Below are 24,007 nucleotides of genomic sequence, written 5' to 3'. Positions count from 1 at the left end.
GCCTGCCTGTAAAAGTGCAAGTTCAAAGCGGCAGGAAATGCTAAATCACAAAAGTGTAACGGCCACAACTTGTTCGTTGACTTGGGCGATGACTCTCCCTCCCCCACCAAAGAAAATCATAGTTCAACTTACATACATCTCTCTCTCTCTGTGGGTTTATTCAACAAATCGGAATCCCCGCCTCACGACTGCTGCAGTTCGGGCAATCCCTTGATAATAATATCCAGCGCCTTGGTATCCTTCTTGACCGTTTCGTTTAGCACCTCCATGGCGCTCTGCTGCATGGCCAGAAAGTGATTCCATTCATCCTCCGCCTCCTTGCCTATGGCATACTCTGCCCCACCATTGCCTGCAAATTGATTCTGTTGCATACGCATCTGGGAGAGCAGCTCGCTAAGGCGGCCCTTGAATTGAGTGGGTGCAGAGACCACGGCCTGCATGTTCTGGAGCTTGGTGCGCATGGCCTCCTCCTCCGGGGTAAGCGAAGTGCCTACCTTGCGGCTGCATTCCTGCTTAACAATTATCTGAAAATTAAGGAGACTAATTAGTAAAATATAACAATTTATAGGGATTTTATTCTTACTCTTAGTATCCTGTGACCCAGCTCGGCCAGCTTTCGCTTGTGCTCTAGTATCGTTGCTGTGGCTGTGGAGTGTCTTGCCCTCAGTTCCGTCAGCTCCGACTCCACTTTCTTCATGTACAAAGCATGGGTATCCGTTTCATGTTCCTGGCATTTCACGCGCCACTTTAAGTCATTGAAACCTATCATGGGCACGGGTATAAACTGGCGGGCATCGGGATTGTCAAAGTTCGCCTGACGCCACATGCGCGGATCCACGCCGCGTGGCGGATTCTCCAAATACTCTTTCATCTGATCTTCATCGGGCAAAACCAAGGCCAAGGCTTCCACTATACCCAGATTATTGAGTTGTGTCTTCAGCGAGGCCTGATTGAGGTAGTTGCTCAGCTCGGTGGCCAGTATGCGCTTGCTCTCATTGGGTGCATGCTGCAACTTCTCCTCCAGATAGATGACCATCTGGCACTTCTTATTGTCCACCTCCTTGATGGAATCAATGTGGACGAGCATATTGGGCTTGCTGCCAAACAGGCTGTGGAGCGTCTGTATAACCTGTTGCTGGTGGGGTCTGGAAATAGTATTAAAGAATTAATAGGATAAAGACATAGTCTATGTGCATCTCCTACTTGATGGCTGAGAGCTCTCTATCAAATTTCAGGGCCACCAGACCCAGCTTGTTGTCCTTGCCCGGCATCCGACTGTAGCCAATGGCCTTAAACCGGCACAGATAGTTCTCCGGAGTGATATCCACAGGAGCCGCACTCTGCGAGTAAAAGAGCTTGCCAGTGCCCCACATGGCCTGCAGATAGTTCCATTTCGCAATGATATTATCCCGTTCGTCGCCAAAAATTGACACATTGAGTATGGCCTGGGCAAAGGCCTCGTCGGCGGAAATGGGAGCCGGCTGCTGCTGTGGCTGACCCAGCATAAAGCTGGTCCCACCGAATCCTCCAAAGCCCGGCGTCACTGTCGTACTCGCTGGCTTCCCAAAGGCTGCAAAAAAAAAAAACATGAACCAGGTTAGGAAAACCAGGACAATGGGTAATTGGTTAATTTGCGACTCACTGGATCCGAAAACGCTGCCGCCAAAACCAGTGGACGGTTGGCTGGTGGCTGTGCCAAAGCCACCGAAAGCTGGCGCCGAGGTTGTAGTGGCCCCAAAGCCTGCAAATCCACTTGCGGGCGCCACACTCGTTGCTGCCGGCTGACCGAAACCACTGAAAGCCGGTGGCGCAGCACTGGTCGCCGGAGCACCGAACAAACTTGTTGTTGGCGCTGTGCCAAAGCCACTGAAACCACTGCCTCCGAGTCCCGTGGTTGCCGCTGTTGTGGTGGCAGTCCCAAAGGCCGGAGCACTGCCAAAGGCCGAGGCGGTGGCTCCAAAAGCCGGAGCAGCTGCTGCAGTTCCAAAAGCAGGAGCGGCGGTTGAAGCACCGAAAGCGGGAGCAGCACTGGTGGCTGCTCCAAAGGCCGTACCGCCGCCAAAGGCCGGTGTCGATGTCTGGGTGCCGAATGCAGGCGCCGCTGTGGCCGGAGTTCCGAATGCGGGCGCTGGTTGACCGGTGGCTGCTGCCCCGAAAGAGGAGCCAAAGAGACCGCCAGCTGTAGAGCCGAGGAGATAAGGAAAGAAACAAAAAGGGGGTCAGTGATTGGGTAACTCAGCTTCCGCCTGGGATCTTATCTGTGATTGCGACTTAGGCTGGCCTTAGTTTGCTGCGGACACTGAGCGGGTAATGGCTGTGCTTCTGATTCTCTTGTTTCTGGTGCTGGGCTTCGCCGGCTACGTAGCCTACGTGATCCGCCAAAAGGGGTGAGCTTCTGTCGCTTCAGCTTCTCCTTAACACTCATATCCATCTCCTGCAGCATCGATCCCAAGGACATTCGCCTCCACAGCCTGCAGGACGCCAAGAAGCTGCTGCAACCTCCTCTCGGTGGCCAGGGGCCGCACAAATACCTAGAGAAGAGGGCTTGAGGTACTCACTTTTGGCCGGCGTGCTCGTGGCTCCCAGCGATGTGTTGGCTCCGAAGAAGGACATGCCGGCGGGTTCTTGGTCTTGAATCGAAGTCGAACTGTTGGGGTCGCCTTGCCACAAGGCCTATTCACAAAATCGTGGATTTAATCAAATAAAACTAGTCTTAAGCCTAATAAACGTAAAAATTTTGGCGCTTTTTGCAAAGAGCGTGACAGTGTGGCTGTAGCTTGACAGCGAAAAAATACTGGCTTATTATCTTAACTATGTCTTGTTGGTTTTGCAGAGCGTCCCAAGGTATCTTGAGACTTTCGCGCTACGGTCACACTTACACGGAAAAATCGTGAAAATTCTACGCTACAAAAAAACTGAAAATCTCTTAAAACTACAAGTTAGCAAATAATTTGAAAAGATGTCACTTTTCGGAGCGTTGATGGGTGACTTTGACGATGATCTTGGCCTGATGAAGTAAGTAGTGACGGGAAAACATTTTGCTGGCGCTCCTTCGGAAGCCCCATTGATTTCCATACGTGTATGTGCATGAGCCCCTCTGCTGACGCCCATTTTGGGGGCGGGGAGAAGAAGGCCAGCAGTTGCAAAAAGTGGCGAAAACCAAACTCTGGCCAGGAATTGGAAAATAAAGCTAATTAAACCCAAGGAAAACAAGGCAAAGCCTGTCAAAATCTGCATCTACCATGTGCACGAGTGTGTGTGTTTGTCAGAGTGCAAGTGTGTGTGTGTGCAGCATGCGTAAAGAGAAGACGTAATAATCGATAATTTGAATTGGGTGACCGCAGGCAGCAGGGAAATGCAGTTATTTCCTGGGTTCCTGAGTTCCAAAGCAAAGCTTATCCGGAGTTGGGTTTTGTGGTCACAAAAACAAACTAGCTAGCAGGCGGGGCTTTTATCAACAAACTCCTCCGGTATGTGACCGACGATAGCTCGTTTTTGGGTTTCGTTGGTTGTACAAACTATTTTTAGGCCCACTTTTAAAAAGATTAACAATCGCAGGGGAAAAAACGTAATACCACTTCGAACCAGAGACTCAAAATGGATTACAAGTAATTGGCGGATGAGTATTAACCCACAAACTAACTCTTCTCCCGCCCGCAGCAACCACATGAATCACACTATGAACGCCATGAACATGCAGATGCGCTCGATGAACCGCCTGATGAGCTCCTTCATGCCGGACCCCTTCATGCAGGGTTCGCCCTTTGATCCGGGCTTCCAGCAGAGCGCCCTAATGGAGCGTCCACAGATGCCGGCCATGCCAGCCATGGGACTCTTTGGCATGCCCATGATGCCCAACTTTAATCGCTTGCTGAATGCCGGTGGGTAACTCAGTGCTATCCCTTACCGAAACCTCCTTTTTAACAGGGATTTATTTTAGATATTGGTGCCAATCCAGGAGCCTCATTTTGCCAGAGCACCGTGATGACCATGTCCTCGGGCCCTGATGGCCGCCCGCAGATCTACCAGGCCAGCACCAGCACCAAGACAGGACCTGGAGGCGTGCGCGAGACCCGCAAAACAGTTCAGGACTCCCGCACTGGCGTCAAAAAGATGGCCATTGGACACCACATTGGCGAGCGGGCACACATCATTGAGAAGGAGCAGGACATGCGCTCGGGCCAGCTGGAGGAGCGCCAGGAGTTTATCAATCTAGAGGAGGAAGAGGCCGAGCAGTTTGATCGCGAGTTCACCTCGCGTGCCACGCGCGGAGCCGTACAGCCGGGACATCGTGGTGGCAGTGGAATGCAGGCCATTATGCCCGCTCGTCCGGCGGCCCACTCGTCGTCCACGTTGACCATTGAACCGGTTGAGGATGATGACGAAGATGATGATTGTGTGATTCAGGAGCAGCAGCAGCCGCTGCCAATGCGCTCCGTTGCCGGCCGACACTTGCCCTCAGCGCCAGCGGCGGGTCCGCACAGCAGCAGCAGGTGAGTGTACAAAAGGATCCTCGTCCAGTTTTGGGGGGAGGGTTCCTCTTCCCGTTAAGCGTGATTGTGTAGGAGGATTTGCCGAGAAATAGAAGAAAACCCAAACTAACCCCTATCCCTCCCCCTCCTCAGCCAGAGAGACACTGTTGCTAAATTTTGAAATCGTTTTTTCTTGCAGATATAATTACTAAATCTAAAGTACATACACAGTATATATTTTACTAACTAACTGAGAAATCAGCAATATAAATTTCTGCTAATTACATTCCCAACTGCGTTCGAAATCATATATATTATTGCCCGGCACAGAGGTAGGCGGCATACACTGAGCCCAGCTCAAGTTCTTTCGTTTGTTTCGTTTTTCTTTTGCCCATCGATTCCCTCTCTTCTCTTCGCTCACCCTTCACTACAAGAACTGGGACACTGAAGCAGCTAGAATTGCCCCTCTCTTCTCTTCCCCAAAAATCCGATTGTTGTAATCTTTTTCCAAACTTTTCTTCGACTCGATTCCATACTGCGACCAACTATGACTACGAAAAGCAGCAGCATGGCAGCACCAGCAGCAACAGCAACATCTTCGCCAGCCATCTATGATCTAACCAATGGCCACAACCACAACAACAACAACAACTATGTGAGCTCGCGTCGCTCGTATCTGCGAAATGGCCATGGCCAGCATGGCCTGGCCACACCCCGTCGACCACTGCGCACCCCACCATCCTCGCCGCTGGCCACGGTGTCCAGCGGTAGTCACAGCTTTGCCGCCTCGCCAAGGTTTGTTTAGTTTGAGAGCTGAGGTTAGACTACGTTATGTTCCTGGTTTCATGGCTAAAATAAGCTTCGATCATCAATGCACTCCAAAAAACAGCTTACAAAATTCCTAACCCTTAATTTAAAGCTTAATTCGAAGGATTTGTGGTCCGATTGAAGGCTTTAGTTTGAGGCCTTAATGGAAACGATTTGCTCTTGTTTTTTTTTTTAATAACATTTAACCAAGTGTATTAACGACTTCTCGCTCTCTCTTCTCTTCTCCATCCAACATCTTGTACTTGTTGATTTATGCAGAGATTGGCGTCTATATAATTCGCGGCACTATCGCAAGTAGAGCGATGATCATGAACCAAAAATAAAATAAAAGCGAAAAAAGAAAAAAGAAAAGAATATGCTTATCCTGATAAAATATATATTATCATATGTAATCTAAAACAACGAACCAAGAACACCGGCTTACGGCGTAACCACATGCACCACACACTCTACTAACCGAAAGGCGGCGCCGCTACTCCTTCTCATCGTTTGCCACAAGAACTGCGTTACAACAACAACAGCATCTCCGAAATCTACTACGTGTAAGGCGCCCACACTCCCCACTCACACATACACACATCTATATCTATCTGTCTGCATTGAAACAAATACCCTGCCGACTGCGACGTTTAATTGGCCTTCGACGACGCTTGACAAAATTCTAACCTTGTTGTTGCTGCTGCTGCTGCTGTTGCTGCTGCGCCTAAGCTCCACTACGACTCTAATCCTACGACCTACGATCACCAGCATCTGCTTAATCATTTGACCCTCCATTATCATCATTAATCCTGCCATTAAAATTAACAATTTGCGTTTGAATTGGCCTTGTGTACGAATGATTTTCTTTGTCTATCCTTTTGATTTTTTGTGTCTGACATTTATAAACTTGAACTAATGAGTATATTTGTTCCTTGCAACAGCATACACCCACATCCCTATGCCGCACATGGCTCGGCACATTCGCGGCGCCAGCAACGCGGAATGAAGCAACATCACCAGTATGCAGAGGAGGATCCCGAGGTGGCCACCTCCAAAGCCACCAAGCGTAGCAAGAAGCACTAGTGGCGGGCACACACACACACTCAAACCCTGTTGGAAGCAAGCATTGGTCCTGTTCCAGAATTTTATTTTATAGCAAAAAAGAACCCATAAACCTTTTGGACTATTTTCCGCGAGTTGTTCCTGCGTGGTGCACTCGCCAAAAATTCGTTGCCTGGATGAGCCACGCAGGACACCATACACACACACAATACATAAACGAATGTGACTGTTCAACGCCAATCAAGACACTTTCCACAACTTGCAACTTTCTCGCAAAATCAAAAATTAAATTGAAAATGAAAATTAAAATGGGCACCCGAAATGAGACCCTAAAATAAGTTTAAATTAATTAATTCTCCAGTCTCTAGATTTTGTTTAAGCTTTATATTGTAGTGACCCGAATCGGAGGCAACTATGATTAATCCAATCCAATCCCAATTACATGTAATTCGTAAGGCTTAAGTAAATGTTGATGTGAATTTAATTAAACGGTAATTACATTACATTAGTGAATCCCGAGGTGTGTTTTATTTCCTAAACTAAGCTAATACCTCCTCCCTGACTAGTCCACCAGCTCCATTTGCGTCTCCTCCGACTCCCGCCAGTTGCGCTGCACCATCTCCACCAGCTGCTTCCAGAACACCGTCTGCCGTAGGTAGTTGGCCAGGCAGGCTAGGATGAAGGCCCAGGCCAGACCCAAATAGTAGTCCGTCTGCACCACCGGCACATTGGACAGCGGCTCGGTGCGCGTTCGATTGAGTATGCTCGGGTGGATGCTTTGCGGATCCACTGTCTTCACATTCGTGTGCCGCATAATGAAGCGGGCAAAGCTACGCTTCTCCGAGTCTGACCATGAGGGATCGTACTTGATCAGCGGCCTGCCCTGATGAAAGATCATCAGCGTGGGCAGCGAGACAATCCCAAACTCGGCATTGAAGCGTCCAAACTCATAGGCGTCCACATAGGCAATGGGCAGGGTGGGAAAGAGATGCGGCAGCAGGTTCATTACGGGCGCTACGCGAGCGCATTCCAAGCTGGAGGCCGTGCAGAAGTGGACCACAACACAGCTGCCCGGCTCGTGGCGCTTGGTGGCATTGCCCACGGGCTTCAGCAGGCCCACAATCTCCTTGGCACTGTGCATCATTAGGAGCCCGGGCTCCGCATTAGTTACGTTCTCCGGCTGCAGGCATTTGATCAGGATGGGTGGCTTCCTCACCGGCGGCAGCTGGGTCAGGTGCTGGATGTGCTCGTCGTCCGGCGCACAAGTGTGTCGCTCCTCCAGCAGGGCGAATGTCTCGAAGCTGTAATGGCACTGGCCCCGGGAGATGCCCAGCGATTCCGCCGTGCCATTCGAGTAGAGGCCAAAATAGTGGAGGGCACTCAGTAGGCCAGAGAGCTCTGCCTGGGCTCCGCCAGCGCACACGACTGTTAAGATGAAAAAAGTTAATAATGATTAAAAATTAAGGAAAAATTCTCTCACCAAACAATAACAAGTAAATTTTAAGCATTTTGTTGGGCTAAACAGCTGAGTAAATAGTAAGACCGCATTAGGGAAAGCAAAAAACACAGAAGAACCTTTTTGAACTGCTTGACGTTGATTTATTAAATCTTTATCTAACTAGATCTAAAAAAAATTGTATTTGTCGACTAATAATAAGTTATGTACAACAAAATATTTGTAATAACATTAATATTGTGTATAAATGTTAATTACTAGTCAGCTGAGTCAAGCAGTGCTGCAGTATTTCCATTGCCCCACTTTCTTGAGGGCTCTGGATATTCGCGGCCCCTCACTCCGGTCACACTGCGGAGATCAATAAGTTTACTTTTCTTCTTTTTCTTGTTTTGGCTTTTCTGTTGCTCGGATTTGCGTGCACTTCTGCTCGGGAAATTACATCATTGGACTTGGACACGTCTTGCAGGACCAGGCCCCAGTCTCGGCGAAATGACAGAGCTGCATCTGGAGCTGGAGAGCGTCCGTTTGGCAACGTTCGGGGAATGGCCCACAAACGCCCCTGTCACGGCCGAGGAGCTGGTGTCCAATGGCTTCTTCGCCACGGGCAGCTGGTTGGAGGCCGAGTGCCACTTCTGTCATGTGCGCATCGATCGCTGGGAGTACGGTGATCAGGTGGCCGAGCGACATCGTCGCTCCTCGCCCATCTGCTCTATGGTATTGGCTCCGAATCACTGCGGGAACGTGCCCAGGGAGCAGGAGAGCGATAAGGAGGGCAACAGCGTCGTCGATAGTCCGGCCCAGTGTGCCTGTCCAGACCTTTTGCTGGAGGCCAATCGCCTGGAGACCTTCAAGAACTGGCCAGTGAGTAAAGTGATGGGATTTCGTAGGATTTCGCAAGAGATGGGCTTGGAAAATAATTTTGGCAATTGAAAATGTAACTTCATTCTCGCTTCTCCATTACAGAATCCCAACATCACGCCACAGGCTTTGGCCAAAGCTGGATTTTACTACCTAAATCGCCTGGATCACGTCAAGTGCGTGTGGTGCAACGGTGTGATTGCCAAATGGGAGAAGAATGACAACGCCTTCGACGAGCATCGTCGCTTCTTTCCCAACTGCCCCCGGGTGCAGATGGGTCCCCTTATAGAGTTCGCTGCTGGCAAGAACCTCGATGAACTGGGCATCCAGCCCACCAGCTTGCCGCAGCGTCCCAAGTACGCCTGTGTGGACGCCCGAATGCGCACCTTCTCCGATTGGCCCATTGGGAATATCCAGCCGGCTGAAGCCTTGGCTCAGGCTGGTCTGTATTACCAGAAGATCGGCGACCAGGTGCGCTGCTTTCACTGCAACATTGGACTGCGCTCCTGGCAAAAGGAGGATGAGCCTTGGCACGAGCACGCCAAGTGGTCGCCAAAGTGCCAGTTTGTTCTACTGGCCAAGGGTCCAGCGTATGTGAACGAAGTGCGCGAGGCGACGGCGGCCACTGCTCGTTCTCCGCCAGCCACAGCTCCGGCTCCTTCTCTTCAAGCCGACACCCTGATGGACGAGGCGCCGGCCAAGGAGGCCCTGGCCTTGGGAATTGACGGAGGAGTGGTGCGCAATGCCGTCCAGCGCAAGCTGTCCAGTTCCGGCTGTGCCTTTGCCACACTGGACGAGCTCCTGCACGCCATCTTCGATGAGGCGGGGGCCGAGGCCGCTCTGGAGGTGCGCGAACCCCCCGAACCCAGTGCCCCGTTCATGGAGAGCTGTCAGGCCACCACCAGCAAGGCGGCGACAACGGTGCCAGTTTTAGTGGCCGATGCCATCCCGGAAGCGCCGCAGGCGGTGATAGCTTCAGTTCCGGCCACAGAGGCCTCCAATGTGGCCGATCAGCTGCAGAAGATGTCGATGGCCCCGCCAAATGGCAACCTGTCCCTGGAGGAGGAGAATCGTCAGCTGAAGGATGCCCGTCTGTGCAAGGTGTGTCTCGACGAGGAGGTGGGCGTGGTGTTCCTGCCCTGCGGGCACTTGGGTGAGTCATGGAGTGGAGTTTTCCTTGAGCTGTAACTAACCTTTGATTTCCTTTGAAAGCCACCTGCAACCAGTGCGCTCCGAGCGTGGCCAATTGTCCGATGTGCCGCGCCGATATCAAGGGATTCGTGCGCACCTTCCTCTCGTGAAGCAGCGAGGGATTTGGACATCATGCCGACATTATCAGCTAGTTGTTAAGCACACTCAGACACACACAAAAACCACACTGGCTGCAGTTCAAATAATTTGGTGATTAGCTAATGGAATACCTTTGATCGTCTACTAAGTACTTGGCCGACGGCAGCCACCTGTTTTTAAGCTAGCTTCGGGCTGCTGGGCTGCCGGATGTCGTTACTAACTATCGCCGTGTGTTTATCCGAGCGAATCCACTTGCAAAATAACTTTATACGAACCGACCTGGGCCGCACAAGCGCTCTCTCTATGGCACACAAACACACACACCTGAAAAGGGTATCAATGCTTCGGCACGACCGCAGATCACTCTTCCTTACCTACGTTCTTGTTATCGGTCTTATTAACACGTGTATATGTATGTATTTTTGTTGATAATGTTTATAAGCTGCTGATAGTATGGTCTACACACTCAACTTTGTATTGCAGCCACTCGAATGCAAATACGAGATACGAAATATATCTATATGTAAATGTTAATGCGCCCTTTTGTCTGTGAAATTTGTATTTGTATCTCTTGGCAGCTTTTCCGCTTATTTACATAAGCATTTTGTTATCTTTCTGCTGCAGGCGGGGTACATATTTTTTATTTACATAACTGCATGACGTTTTTTTTTTTAATCTATATGGAATTATTTATTGAACGTTATTTGTTGGACTATCTTTCCTTAAAAAGTATTAAATACCTCAAATATCTGTTATAAATCATCTTTCTCTGATAAGAGGCCTTTAAACTTGGCGCCTATTCATCGCTCCCCCAAACGATAGCGATATAAACTGTTATAAATTTATTTTTATTTATATGTGTTATAAAATAAATCTTAGAAGTCACAGATACAGTTATTTCCAGAGATATTCTAGATGAATATTAAAATATGCTATAATTTAAGTTGTATTTTTTAGAAGCCATTCAATTTAAAGATAAATAAAATAAAACTGGCCAGTATTCCCAAAATTAGGGGCTTCCCCCATGATTAAGACTTGCATTGGAAGTGCCATATAGTCGTCTTGCTCGCACTTGTGTAAACCCTATGGCGGTAGTGTCATAACTCTATAAAGGGAATTTTTGGGAAGGAAACATTAATTTGGATCTGGTAACACTGCAACTGGCATACCTGGTTGAAGCGGTCACACCATTTCGTGTTTCGAATGTGCGTTCAATTTTGAAATTTGTCTTCTTGCGTCAAGTCGTCGTGCGGTGTTCCAAGCGAGCCCCAATGTTGCTCTGGTCGCGACGGCAACGGAAACGGCCCCAAACGCACAAACTCGACCGGAAGGCGGTTGCAGAAGTGAAGGAAAATTAGAAGAACGCCTAGAAACGGAATATCGAAATTACCAAACGCGTGCACGTGTGTGAGTATTCTGCTAGTAAAAATACACCCAGGTGTGCGAGTGTGTCGTGTCTGTGTGCTGCATTTACCACGGAGTGTGGGCGAGAGCAAGGGAGAGTGCAGCAGAGTGTGGGGCAAGCGGTGACGTTTCCCCTTCAGTTTCCCCCGAAAATTTCGTTACCTTTCCACTGTGGATTCTTCGTCGAAAACCATTTTCCTAATGGTGAGAAACAAAGCGACGCACGCACACAAACACAAGCGAACGTTGTGCTGCTTCGGAGAGTGAAGGCGGGAGGGAGAGACAAAGACACGTATCTCAAAATCTCACAAGTACAAATACACCGAATTTTGGTTTTCGAGCGTGCTGCGCATACGCGCTTTAGTTCCATTTTCTTTTCGGGTCAAGTCGCGGGAAACAGCTGTGTGCTTTTGGAGCGAGAATGACCAGTCCGCGTCCACCCATTAAGGTATTCCCCAGCGAACCGCAGAAGCTTAATCAGCGTTTTTTTTTTTTTTTTTTTCGTAACTCGCTGTCTTTTTGCTTTGAACAGTTATTCACTTAAAACTCTGGATAACCTGTGCTTCAGTGTGTGTGTGTGCTGTTGTTTTGCAAATACACACGATTTCAACAGCGCAGAACAACAAAAACCAAAAATAACAAAAGCAGGGCGGACTCTTTCCCGTTCTCTTTCTCCTTCTTCCGCCCCAGCCAGTGGATAATGCAAAAATAAACAAACAAAAAAGTCCCGCTATCTCAACCGAACAAACTGCGAGTGTGTACAGAATTTATATTCCGCAATGAACGCGTCCACATACGTGTGTGTGTGATCGTTTGTTTTGCAATTGACCCAGTGCTTCCCTTAAATATTGAACTCAATTGAAGGCGCAGTTGCAGCGTCGGGAATTCATCGCGGATCGGCGACTGCATTACTCATGCTCACACACACCCTTTTCTGCGGGACTGTCTGCCTTCCACTCACCACCCCTTACCCCGTACCTTGTAACGTATGCAGTTTACCCCCTTCAACTTCACCAGTGGCTCTGCCTGGTGCTACGACTGCTATCTGTAAGAAAAGCGCACAAAAACGTGCCGATCTTTGCGTTTGATGTTTTTCTATAGTAGCAGCTACAGAGTAGAGCTCAGGTACGGTGGGGACAAGATAATAGAGAAAGCCAATTTCTTTATAGTGCAATTTAAACTATTGATAGTGTGTATAATAGCAACGAATAAGAGGAATTTCCACAGTACTGTTCAATTTAATTTCAAAAACCTTCCAGGTATGCTTTTAGTTCTGCCTTAAAGTTTATTCATCTTTTGGGGGAGTGAGTAATTTTAATCGCAGTATAAAAATATAATAAAATGCATTTAGACCCATTAAAACAAATTAACACGAATGCGACTTAATATGAGCACTCCCAGATTTTATTGATCCACTTAAATTATCGAAACCTGATTTTTAATTAAGATGTTCATAGTGTTTTGTGAAATCAAATGTCAGATAATGTTCTTGAATTTCTGTAATTTCCAATTTGATTAGCTTTTGTCCTGGTTCCACTGTCCCAGGGATGGACTATCATTGATTTACCGCTGAAAGCCTCGCATCTCGCGATCCGCAGACGCTGCATCCCTAGTCGCTTACCAAGACAAACACAGACGCACCGCCACACCGACTCTCACGCACAATGAAGCCAGGCTTCGGTGTGTGTGTGTGCGTGTATGTGGCAGCATTAACTAGTTTTATTTGTTTGGTGAATGTCAATTTCATTGTAATTGCACACTCGGAGCTGGCGATAGAAAAGGAAAACAAGTTGGCGGCGCTATGTTGGGTGATTAGTGCACCTGGGTGTTGCCATTTCAGTTTGCTTTTTAGTCATATTCAGCTATACCACTCCCCGAAGGTCAGGTGGCGGCTGCCAGAGTTGCCAATTGCGAGCTGCGAAGCTGCACTTGATGCGGCAGCTCTAATTGTTTTGTTTACTTTTGTGCGGTGCGAAAATGCGAGAAATGCCAGAAAACGAGAGCGCCAGCGAAATTTAACGGTACGTGGTAGAGCAGCTGCTGCAAGTGTGTGAATTCGCGATCAATGGCGCTGCCTCGCTAAATAATCTGACCTCTCGGCCATCTCTGGCCAATTAATGTATGGATGCTGCCCATTCTATTACCAACGCTACGCTACGTTAGCATATCGCGCGGTGTCTCCAAGTCTCCAGTAGTAGAAGAAGAAGAAGTGCAAGGCAAGACAGGTTGTGTGCGTGCGATTGTATGAGTTTCGGAGATTTTACGGCGGCGGCGAAGGTCACGGCTAACATATGCAAAATAAATTAAAGCCGAGAAACCAGACGCGAGATTCGAATTCGGATTCAGATTCAGATTCAGACTCAAGTCACTGTGATTCAGTTTGAGCTTTGAAGCCGAAAAAATAAACAGACAACAGAAACCGCAGTAATAAAACAATTTTGACTTGAATCGAGGTAACGTGCCAACGATCTGTTCCCCCACTCCACTTCCCCTCCTGAGAAAACCTAGGCTGGCGCTCCCTTTTGCAAGTCGTATCGCTTTTTAAACAACATATAAACGGAAGTACATTCACCTGATCAGTTGAATGAACATGCGCTCTTTTCTACTTTTTTTTCCAGCTCGCTTTTATTTATTATTTTTTAATTTTTTTCATATTTTTTTTCTCGACCATTTGACAGCAGCTGCTGTTGGTTTTTTTTTATATTTACGGACGCGATTCACTCACGTGCAAACATCCATAAAAACGCGCGAGCACGCGCTTGTTTGCATTTGATTGCATTTTTGCATATAATGCAACTCGATCCCTCACTGACCACTGACCTGTCCCAATCTGCTCGCCTTTGATAGCGCGGTTAGTGAAGTGTCTATCTGGAAATAGAGATATGGAGAGATCTCTTCATTCTTTATAAGCACAATTTTTTGAGAATTACCGCCTCAATCGCTTGGTTTTATCACATTTTTTTATGGCCATTCTTGTTCGCTAATTATTGCGTTTCGCTTCGGTTATTAAGTTATATGTGCCTAGCAAAGATATAACCCGTTTAAGTGTAGTACAAGTTAGTTGGTGGCCAAGTTCAGAGCCATGATGCCGAATAAAGCAATTAATTTGAATATAGAAATATTACTCAGCCGAATATTAGTCATGTTTTACTCATTATTGAGTCATTTTGGTTAAGAAAGGGGTTTACCACCATTTAATGTGGGATAAACCAACTCTTTGGCTTTCTCCTTAATAATATAATAACAGTGTTTGCACAGACGAAGCTTCTTCCAGGCTGGGAGAGATCAAGATTCGGTACAATTGTTTCAAAAGAAAGCCTGCATTCCTCATTACCTACGTTTATCGTCATTAGTTACCTAGTTTAGTTCTTAACAAATGAATTAATCACTTCTAGTTGGCACTTGGACCAGCGCTTGCCCAGATCTTGCTTGTGAAAACCTTTCGACATAGAAAAAATGAGTTAATTGCCAGATTTGAGCGTTTGAATTTCTTTTTTTTGCATTCTTTTCAGTTCAATGTTCGCAGCTTAAATCTCTTGTTAATGCTTGTGTCGTTTGGTATTAACCAACTTTCTTCGTTATCCCTTTTTGCAGTAACGGTTGGAGAGCTTTTCAACACTGCCGCCGGCAGGACCGCCAACACCAATCAGCTGCTGCAGCCGGCAATGCGCCAAGATGAGCGTTAAGGAGCAGCAAGCAGCAGGCCGGGACTTTAAGCGCAATTCTAACGCTTATGCCAGCCTGCCGCACACAGGAACGGGAGGAGCAGTAGCTTCGCCGTCATCGTCCTTCGCAACAGGAGCGGGAACCACTGGCAGAGGTCGGCAATGCAGACAGGTGCCATTGCACCACCCGGAGCAGTATGGCCTTTCGAACAGCCTCTCTAGCGAGTCCATTCGGCAGGCTTGCGACTACTACGACGACGAGCTGAGCGACGAGGATCTAATCGAGATCCAGCAGACGCCACAAGGCTTTCATCAGCAGGCCAGCAAGCAACCGCTGCAGATTCAGCCCATTACCTTTCGTTTAGGCGATGGCCAGCGTGACGAGAGGAGCGCCTTCTGCGGCAGCCAGGAGATGCAACCGGCTCCATTGAGCACGCCCATTAAGCAGGCGACGGAAACGGATGAGGCCCTGTGCGTGCTCAGTGAACTAGACGCCATTCTGGATGTTCACGATGTCTCGCAACTGAACGGCACCATAAATTCGGGCAGCGACGATGACAAGGTCGAGGATTACCTCATGGACCTTGACAATTATCTGGAGGAGATGGACAATGCCCTGAACCGGGAGGAGTCGCTGACTATTATGGGCGGTCAATCCAGCTTAAAAAGAGAGCCGAGAACAAGGACACTGCCGTTGAGTAGAAAGAAAAAATCGAATAAGAAGACGAACGAAGAGCAGGAGGCAGCTCCAGAGGATTTCCAAAGGGAGCATCGAATTAGGAAGACCTTTAGCTGCTCCCTAAGGCCAACGAGCCAAACAGGTATAACTTCAATTTCGAGTATCTCACAGCTGAACCAAAATCTAACCCAACTCTCATTTCAGCCTCGTCAAGTGGTTCTCTGGAGGCAACTACGGAGCCCGTGGTGGATGTTTGGAGGCGTCAGTCCATGCGTCGGGCCATGGAACAGGAGGACACCAAAGGGACAGTAATAGAGAGGGAGGAAGACGACCTTCCAACATTGTTGGTGGAGCTGCCTCCCAGGCGCGGAGATGCAGAGATGCGACGCTGCTTTTCCCAAGGCGATTGCCAGGCCCAAGCTGGTGGCTCCCAGATGCTCACGGATGCCCACATCTTCGACAACCTGCTGCAGACTACGGCAAGAGCCTCCAGCGAGGAGCCGCGACCCCGGCAGTACGGACGCCGCTTGGAGGGACCTCCCACGCCAGTTCGCACCTTGGTGCTGGGCCAAAGTCGGCCACAGAGCGCTCCGACACGCGTGCAAATGCGGGAGCCGCAGCCACTCGAAACCCCCACGCACCCCATCATGTCCACTTGCTCGGAACTAAGTTCGCCGCGTTCCTCCCGGATGCCCAGTCCCGTTTCCCTGCCCTCGGATACCAGCAGCAGCAGCAGCTCAGCGGAACAGGATCAGGACCAGGTGCACGCAACGACCATGTGCAGCGCCAGTAGCACCACGCCCCTGGAGCCGCTACATCAACTGCACTTGCTGCTGCGCGAAAAGTGCGGCTTTAACAGCCAGTGGCCGCATGCAGGAAGTCGCACCCTGGCGCTGATTGGCTGCACCCTGGGTGTGTTTAACATGTGCCGGTTTGCCGTGCTCACCATCAACTTTGGTGGCAATTTCCTCCTTCAATTCCTGCTGCTGTCGGTGATCTTTGGCATCCCACTGATGTGGCTCCAAATGTGCCTGGGAGCCAAGATTCGTGCCGGTCCGGTGTCCATGTGGAAGATTAGCCCAATATGCGCCGGCGTGGGCATTGCTCTGGTGATGGTACAGTGTTTTCTGGCACTGTACTCCACAGTGTCTCTGGCCTGGATTCTGGTCTATCTAAGGGATGTTTTTCCAACCGCATCCCGCACGGGTTATCGCTGGCAGGAGCTGGCATTTCCCTATCGCTATGATGCCGCCAATGCCACTGGGAATCTCACACACACTGTGGCCGAGTACTTCAATGTGGTGGTCTTGCAGCGCCTGGATCTGCCAAAGCATCCCGATGCCAGCGGAGGGCGCTTCCATGTCAACGATCGGGTAAGATCCACCATCCCCCCGTTCCCCGCCTTCCCGTCTAACTGACTCACTGCCCACTACCTTCAGCAGCTGGCCTTTTACCTGGCTCTCATCTGGGCGGCCGTCTTCCTCATCCTCTGCAAGGGTCTGAAGTCCCTCGGCAAGCTGGCTTACATTATCTACACGCTGCCATTGATTTCTCTGGCCGTGGTGACGGCCAAGTTTGTCTATGTGGTGGATCCAGGGAGACTACAGGTGAGTTCCGTTGAACTTTGCATTTTATTACCTTTCATTTTGCCAAATTTAATGGGAAATGTGTACTTTATATTTAACAAATCAATCAGTTTAGTGTTTACTAATTTGTTTATCCTTTAAATTGTTTACATCTCACACGTAAAAGTATTTGTTTACTAAAAGATTCATGAATTGAATGAGCTTCTTTATAATTTGCATCTGAATATTTCACCAAAATCATTGTCTTTACAGAACGTCTTCGCTGCCAGCGATTTCGATGACTTTCTGGTGAATCCCAACAGCTGGACGGCGGCCACACAGGAGACATTTCTCACCTGGGGCTTGCTGGGTGCCTCGGTTATTGCTATAACCAGTAGGAGTCATGCTAATGCCAACAAGGCGGCTCTAAGAAGAGATGCTATTCTGCTGGTTTTGCTTACCCTCATCGGGCTGGGCTTGATGGCTCTGCTGGCCTTGTGTTGTGCCCAGATTTTGTGGCAACATGGCTACGTCTATGTGCCGGGATCCTTTGGTGCGTATAACCTGGTTAAAACCTAGCTTTCTTATTTACATTTTTCTTCCTTTATAGAGAACCCGGACAGCTATACGGCCGTGTACTCCCTGCAGACCCATCCCAATCCAAATCTGGTGTCTTATCCGCGCTCGCTAATACCCCATTACTCTTCTTTTATTGGAGAGACTTACCGGCGGAACCGCAGCATGATTCATGTGGAGAGCGGTTTCCAAGCTTTGCGTTTCATCTCGGAAATCTTTCCGGCCGTACTTTCGCTGGCCAGCGATAGCATCTCTTGGGTGTGGGCTGCCGTGGCCTTTAGCACCTTTGCGGGATTCGGTCTGGCGCAGCTGTGCGTGATGTGGAAGCCAATTTCTAGTGCCCTGGGTAATTCCACAAGCTCGGTGCTGCTAAGCTGCGTCACCGGACTGTTGCTTAGCATACCCTTTGCCACCACAATGGGAATAACCATACTGTACTACGTGGACTTCCTGTTGGGCGGTTCGTGGTTCATTCCGATCATTTGGACTGCTCAGATCTTTGGCGTATTCCTGATACGAGGTCGCCCCTACAATGGAGATGATTTGGTGAATGACCTGCGTCTATGCGGTTCCATGTCCGCTTTCCTGGCCTTATCCTGGAACGTACTGCTGCCCATTGGCCTGATAACGTTGTCTGTGGTGGATTACAAGGCCTCGCTGTCGAATCAGTTTTACTATTGGCGTGGAAAGTCTTACTTTACGTACTGGTCCAGGAAAATGGGCAGCCTGATCCAGATTGGCGTCCTGCTGGTTATTCCTGTCACAGCTATTATACAGATCTATCGGTATCTGGCCCACGGTCCACCGGATATCCTGGAGGTGAGTAGTCTTTATGATTTTGGAATCTAATTAGTTAATTTTGATATCTTTTCATCCACTTTCAGCGCATTCAGTTGCTTTACCGTCCGCCGGAGGAGGGAGAACAGTCCCGGCGTCCGTCCGCTCGCCAAAGTGCCGCCCAGGGACGACGTAATGCGTTGGGCCAGACCACTGAAGGCAATCAGCACGATGCCCAAAACGATGCTCCGCCCAAGTACACGCCACCTCCGTCCTACACCACGGCAACAGGAGCTCGTTTGGCCAAGCTCCTGCGCCAGAGCATACGCCGCAGCGTGCGCAGGTGAGACACCGAATACACCTAGAAGATTGCCATGAGATTGACAACTTCCACCTTCTCAGGGTTCTTGGAGACTCTAGTCGCACGCGGCCCGTGCTCTCGCTTGACGCCGAGTCCGCTTCGCCGGCGGCCCCGCCTGATTACTTGACCATATTAACCAATCCAGCGGGCAGCAGCTCCAATGCAGAGCCTTCGCCTGCATCCAGCAGTAGTCCGGAGTCCATTGAAATTGGCCTGCGTCCCGCTGGCTACGCACAACGCTCACAGTCGCTGGGCCGGAAGCTGCATCGCTCGGGCGCCTCCACTCTGGAAAGACGCCCCTACACGGCGGAGGATGTGGTGACCATATTGCGCTCCTCGGTGCGACACCGCCAGTCGCAGCAGGGTGGCGGAAATATGGCCACTGCTAGCACTCTGCCACGACCCCCAACAACCGCCATGTCCACGCACATGGAGGACGCCTCATTCCGGTCCATAGAGAATCTCGTGCTGAACGCTGAGCCGCCGGACAGAACGCCGGGCGTGGAGCTGGAACTGGAGGCTGGACGGGCGGAGGAGTGCGCGCAAAATAATACATCTGTGATTTAACTGACTAATATCGTACCGTACATAGGCGTAACTCTTATGCGATCCCACATATCTGCTTGCTTTCTTAGACTTGATTAGCGCTAGTTATACAAATACGAATAATACTTTGTAGTTATGCGAATAATATCGAAAACAACTAGTTGGTACTCCCAAGTGTCTGAGATTATTTTTTTGTATTCCTGTGTAACCGGTATTCCCCTGCGATCGCAGCCAAGTGATGATGATCTCTGTTACCCACCCCTCTGTGGGTCCATATTTTATGCTTGCGCAGTTGCCCTTTAAATTATTATCCCAACAATGGGCGGTCTACGTGCCCAGCAGTCGAGGGCCGCGTATTTAAAAAACGAGAAGGAGAACTGAGAGCCTTAAGCCGATTAATAAACGTGACCAGTCGAAAAAACGAGATAAAAGAAGCGGAAGTCTAGGCGTCGGGCGCCTAATGATCCAGGGCCAGGAAGCTGCTGGCTACAGTTGCTACACATTTCAATGAAAATGTCACGCAATTTCCCTGTATTTTCCATTGTGACTTGCAGCTTGCATCTGATTTTGGTGCAAAAAAGTTAATCCGCGGAATTTTCAAATTGGCACGTTCTTGGCGGGCTGCAGCGGGATGTTGCCAGAAATATATTTGAAAATAAACAAAATTCAAGGAAACTTAAAATACTGAAGATTTAATTATTAAATAATACATTTGAATGATTTTTAGTGATTGCTTAATTTATTAAATTTAAGAGATTTTTTAAAAGATATTTTAAAATACGATGTGGCAACTCTGCTCACGAGTAGCGGAAATATGTGCCTTTAGCTAGATGTTAACTAATAAACGATAGCTGCTGCAGTGGGGTTTAATACATTTATTTAATTAAAAAATCTATATAGTTATACGTATCATTACATATATTTATTCCTGTATTAAAAATTAATCTATTATCTTTCCGCTACTTCAGTATTTTGCGGTCACACTTTCAGTATTTTCTTTTGTACCAAACACAGTTACTTTTAGTGCTGCCAGGTGGTGATGAGCCCTCGAAAAAGCTAGATTCGGAAAAAATAAGTTAAAAAAACTTAAAATGAACAAATATTTACATTTAAGTGCATGAAGAAGAAAAACTATTGATTAATTTCAAGTTTTTAAAGTTTTTAATTTCATTAATTTTATTATTAATAAGCCTCATGCTCAGTTTATCCATTGTCAAACATGCTAGATCTAGCTTGAAACAAGCTAAAATGGCAACACTGCCTCGACCGCTGGCTTGGCGGATTGAAAACTTCTTTATTTCGAAAAATTCAGTTCGAAAAAAACAACGGGAGCGAGCGCACGCCAGACCTTTTGAAACCGCGTCGCGCGTCTAAAAGTTGGAGGAGTCAAGAGTCAGAGGCTGGCAAATTGGAAAACTTTGCGAGAAGCGAAACTTGTGCATGTGCAATTAGAAGAGCGCGTTCTTAAGCCACTTGGCCATTTAGCCAGCCGCCAGTCAGCCAGGCAGCCACTTAGAGCCGCCAAAGTTTTCTGCCGCGCCGCCTTCGTAAGTCGCAGGTCGAAAAGTGCTCAAACAAGATTTCCACTTGAAATTCCTGAATTTCGTTTGTCTGCGCGAAACGAAACGAATCGAATCAAATCGCAGCAGCAGCAGCAGCATTCAGCATAAATACGAGTCGAATTTAAATTGCGGCACCGAGTTTTTCGCCTGCCTGCCTGCAAGTGTATTTTGCCCCAAGTGTCTTTGTGTCAGTGGTTCTTTGTCTCTGTGTGGGTGTTACGATACATTTGGATTAGCGGTGTGTTCGCCTGATTAAAACGGTAAGTGTCCTGCGAGCTGCGAGCAAAGTTTAGTGTTAGTTCTCCGTGTTTTGTGCTGGTGTTAAATCCCTCACTCGCACACACACAAACACACACGCCTGCGAGCGGTGCGCACTCACAACTTATTTGCCGCAATTTGCTCTAGTGTTTTGTATTAGCATTTTTATGTCCCGCCTCGCCAAAGTTGACAAACAAAACGCACACTGGCGCACCAGCCAACACTAACACACCCAACACACTCGTAAGCGCACGCACACAAAGGATTTCATTACATTTTTGGGTGGGACGACGGCAACGTAACGGTAACGGTAACCCTCCCCGAACTTTGTCTCTCTGTCGCTCCGCCGCTCTGTCTCTGCAGCTAGCCAGGCTCTCCATCTCGCTCTCTCCCATTCCCACAGCCCCGAATGCTGTGCTACTGAATTTGTTTTCGCCTTCTTCGCCGCTCCGTTCTCTCCTGTTTTTATTTATTTTGATGGCGTATTTTGCCATTCCGCTTTGTACGAATTGCGTAGCTTGTCGCCTGCTCTATCCTTCCACAGTCCAGCCTGACTGCAGTGAACTATCGATTAGGGGAAATAGGTGATAGGAATGATGACCTAACCAAAGAAACATTAAAAAAAATCGTAAGAGAATGTTTTTAATATACTCTGATAACTAAAAATTTAAATTTTACGGTGAATTTGATAGTATATATGATATAAAAAAGTTTTCTAATAATATATCTTAACTTAATTAAATCATTAAATTTACCTTTTCTTTAGTAAACAATTCATTAAGCAATCTAAAAGATTTTAATATTTAGTTTCCTTATTTAAAATTAGTTTAAATACAAAATATTGCTTGTTTAAATATTTTGAAATATCATTTGATTGTATTAAAAAATATCCTGAAGCAGAAATCTCATATATTTTCTTAAGAAATCAATAAATTGTATCCTGGCAATTAAAGCGGGATTGCCCTTACCGAAGACTTCCTGTGTCTATCCCTGGGCTGTCAGCTTTTCCTGCTAGTTTCGGCCTGCATTGAAATGAGTTCGCAATAAATATTGCCCAATGTCAAATAAAAGGGCGATGAGCCAGCCTTTTTGCTTTGCTCCGCCGCTTGGCTGCCACTTGCCTGCCGCCGCCCTTCTTCTATGTATTTGTATCTCCGTCTATCTTTTCTCTAATCTCGGGGGACACTAATGTTTTACGACAATTCCTATGCCGCCCAGTACAAACTTAATGCACACATCAATGGCAAATTAGATATACTCCACACACAGCAAATGTACTAATAACAATCATCGACGAGTGTGTGTTTGACTGGGTGCGGGCGGGCTGCCTCCGAGGCGACCGACCATCCATCCATTCCATCGAGACGATTGTTTTGTTGATTCGGCTGTTACTTCCAATACATTGGCATTTACGAGGGGACCGAGCTGAAGGAGGAGGAGCTGGATTGGCGTCCACTTATGCCTGCCTTATGTCTCATTTGTCGTCGAGCAAATGGAAATCGTTTTGTTTTTGCTTTGTCAAGTGACAAATTTTCATTGTCTCCCGCCACTAATCGCTTACTTAAAAAAAATAAAAGAAAACCGAAAAACATTGAAGAAAACACGCCGAAGACGCCAAATGCGGAGCAGGGACACAAAACAAGAAATAAGACATAAGACAAGTGTAAATAAACACTTGAACGTGGGCGGGGAAGTCACTTGGAGAGGGAGCAACGACTAACGCATATCCTCTGAAGGGAAGAAAAACGCTATTGACATTAACTTTGGCATTTTCTGGAAAAGCACAAGGAATGCGGGGAAACGGCGGAGAATTATTACCTTATTGAAATATACTCCTTAACTTTGTATTTGTTTACCTCTCAATAAACTTTGTTATTCAAGCTAACAGCTTACCATTTCTTTGCCATACGCTTATCGGCATTTGACTTGAGGATAATGTAGAATTTTGGATGGAATATATTACACAATTTAAAGTATGGCTTTAGTAAATGCGAAACATACAATTGTTTGGTATCTTAATAAGAGAAATATTTAGAAAGATATAATAAATCAGCTAAAAGATACATTTTATGAAATATCATTAGAAATAATATTGAATTCTTCAATTAATTCAGTTAAAAGAAAAACAGTTTTTGGCAAATATCTTTATCTACCCAATATACCTTTAAATACCCTTACTTGCTGCATTTACTGTACAATCTTGCCTCTTTTGGTGGCATTGCCCGCGGTGCCGCGGCACCTCCACACTTGGCGCAGTTTGCTTTAATTTCCAGCGGACAAACCACTTTGTTATCGCCTCGACCAAGGGCCTTTAATCTCTGGTTCTGACCCTCCGTCTGGCCATTGATTTACGTCTCTATTTTCCCCCGAATGTAGTGCAATCGATTTAGATTGATTTTGTTTAAACAAACTGCACGGGGCATCAGCAAGCAGAAGCAGAAGCAGAAAAAAGAGTTTCAGATCGATGTAATAAATAAATCGAATCGGAATCATTGGGCTGCCTTTTAATGCTAGCGTTAATTGCGAGAGCCGCCCAATTCCATTTCCATTTCCATTTCCAATCCAGCAATTCCTACCACATTTTCATGCCCATGCCTAGGCTCGATTTCGGTTCCAATTCGGATTCCTATTCCATCGATGCTTTGGTAATTAGTTGTGAATTGGATTGG

At 47.6% G+C, this 24,007-nt stretch overlaps 7 protein-coding genes and 1 long non-coding RNA gene across 15 annotated transcripts in view; 5 read left to right on the top strand and 3 right to left on the bottom strand.

The window, feature by feature from the left end:
• Positions 1–128: 128 nt before the first annotated feature.
• On the bottom strand, positions 129–2,791 carry Nup54 (nuclear pore complex protein Nup54). The gene is made up of 5 exons (XM_017177789.3): positions 2,559–2,791; positions 1,643–2,179; positions 1,204–1,570; positions 584–1,145; positions 129–524 (listed from the first exon to the last, which is right to left on the bottom strand). The coding sequence occupies exons 1-5, from the start codon at positions 2,611–2,613 to the stop codon at positions 183–185; spliced, it is 1,863 nt and encodes a 620-aa protein (XP_017033278.1). The 5' UTR covers positions 2,614–2,791; the 3' UTR covers positions 129–182.
• On the top strand, positions 2,236–2,562 carry LOC108082427 (uncharacterized). The gene is made up of 2 exons (XM_017177797.3): positions 2,236–2,387; positions 2,441–2,562. The coding sequence occupies exons 1-2, from the start codon at positions 2,311–2,313 to the stop codon at positions 2,547–2,549; spliced, it is 186 nt and encodes a 61-aa protein (XP_017033286.1). The 5' UTR covers positions 2,236–2,310; the 3' UTR covers positions 2,550–2,562.
• A 64-nt stretch (positions 2,792–2,855) lies between the features above and the next one.
• Mlf (myeloid leukemia factor) lies at positions 2,856–6,854 on the top strand. 6 transcript variants are annotated; one of them, XR_005991120.2, is made up of 6 exons: positions 2,856–3,015; positions 3,661–3,881; positions 3,941–4,493; positions 5,034–5,267; positions 5,559–5,842; positions 6,221–6,375. XR_005991120.2 is itself a non-coding variant. In XM_017177792.3 (5 exons), exons 1-5 carry the CDS (start codon positions 2,960–2,962, stop codon positions 6,360–6,362), a joined length of 1,203 nt encoding a protein of 400 aa, XP_017033281.1. In that variant the 5' UTR covers positions 2,856–2,959; the 3' UTR covers positions 6,363–6,854. The 6 variants fall into 6 exon arrangements, 5 of the variants coding, with proteins under 5 accessions (XP_017033281.1, XP_017033280.1, XP_017033284.1 ...); XM_017177792.3 differs by lacking the exon at positions 5,559–5,842 and having other exon boundaries at positions 5,037–5,267; positions 6,221–6,854; XM_017177791.3 differs by lacking the exon at positions 5,559–5,842 and having other exon boundaries at positions 6,221–6,854.
• Positions 6,800–7,962, bottom strand: bug (thioredoxin domain-containing protein bug). The gene is made up of 2 exons (XM_017177796.2): positions 7,822–7,962; positions 6,800–7,766 (listed from the first exon to the last, which is right to left on the bottom strand). The coding sequence occupies exons 1-2, from the start codon at positions 7,847–7,849 to the stop codon at positions 6,904–6,906; spliced, it is 891 nt and encodes a 296-aa protein (XP_017033285.1). The 5' UTR covers positions 7,850–7,962; the 3' UTR covers positions 6,800–6,903.
• Positions 7,963–8,089: 127 nt separating this feature from the next.
• On the top strand, positions 8,090–10,479 carry Diap2 (Death-associated inhibitor of apoptosis 2). Its single transcript, XM_017177790.3, has 3 exons — positions 8,090–8,658; positions 8,761–9,808; positions 9,868–10,479. The coding sequence occupies exons 1-3, from the start codon at positions 8,287–8,289 to the stop codon at positions 9,954–9,956; spliced, it is 1,509 nt and encodes a 502-aa protein (XP_017033279.1). The 5' UTR covers positions 8,090–8,286; the 3' UTR covers positions 9,957–10,479.
• A 298-nt stretch (positions 10,480–10,777) lies between these two features.
• Positions 10,778–11,788, bottom strand: LOC108082428 (uncharacterized). Its single transcript, XR_001770984.3, has 3 exons — positions 11,512–11,788; positions 11,115–11,311; positions 10,778–11,050 (listed from the first exon to the last, which is right to left on the bottom strand). It is a non-coding gene; the product is annotated as an uncharacterized lncRNA (long non-coding RNA).
• bdg (sodium-dependent transporter bedraggled) lies at positions 11,211–19,692 on the top strand. Of its 3 annotated transcripts, none has more exons than XM_017177788.3 (8): positions 11,211–11,352; positions 14,944–15,835; positions 15,898–17,066; positions 17,136–17,300; positions 17,532–17,811; positions 17,869–18,653; positions 18,719–18,954; positions 19,014–19,692. In XM_017177788.3, the coding sequence occupies exons 2-8, from the start codon at positions 15,025–15,027 to the stop codon at positions 19,537–19,539; spliced, it is 3,972 nt and encodes a 1,323-aa protein (XP_017033277.1). In that variant the 5' UTR covers positions 11,211–11,352; positions 14,944–15,024; the 3' UTR covers positions 19,540–19,692. The 3 variants fall into 3 exon arrangements, with proteins under 3 accessions (XP_017033277.1, XP_017033276.1, XP_070140930.1); XM_017177787.3 differs by having other exon boundaries at positions 17,133–17,300; XM_070284829.1 differs by lacking the exon at positions 11,211–11,352 and having other exon boundaries at positions 14,857–15,835; positions 17,133–17,300.
• A 1,160-nt stretch (positions 19,693–20,852) lies between these two features.
• Positions 20,853–24,007, top strand: part of sli (slit guidance ligand) — a 55,789-nt gene continuing 52,634 nt past the window's right edge. The window contains exon 1 of the mRNA XM_017177805.2: positions 20,853–21,340. The gene's annotated coding sequence lies outside the window, so the exon portion shown is untranslated. The remainder of the gene's footprint in view (positions 21,341–24,007) is intronic.

Source organism: Drosophila kikkawai, chromosome 2R, assembly GCF_030179895.1.
Source record: "Drosophila kikkawai strain 14028-0561.14 chromosome 2R, DkikHiC1v2, whole genome shotgun sequence".
NCBI classification, from domain to species: Eukaryota; Metazoa; Arthropoda; class Insecta; order Diptera; family Drosophilidae; genus Drosophila; species Drosophila kikkawai.
This window is presented reverse-complemented; position numbering and strand designations above follow the sequence as displayed.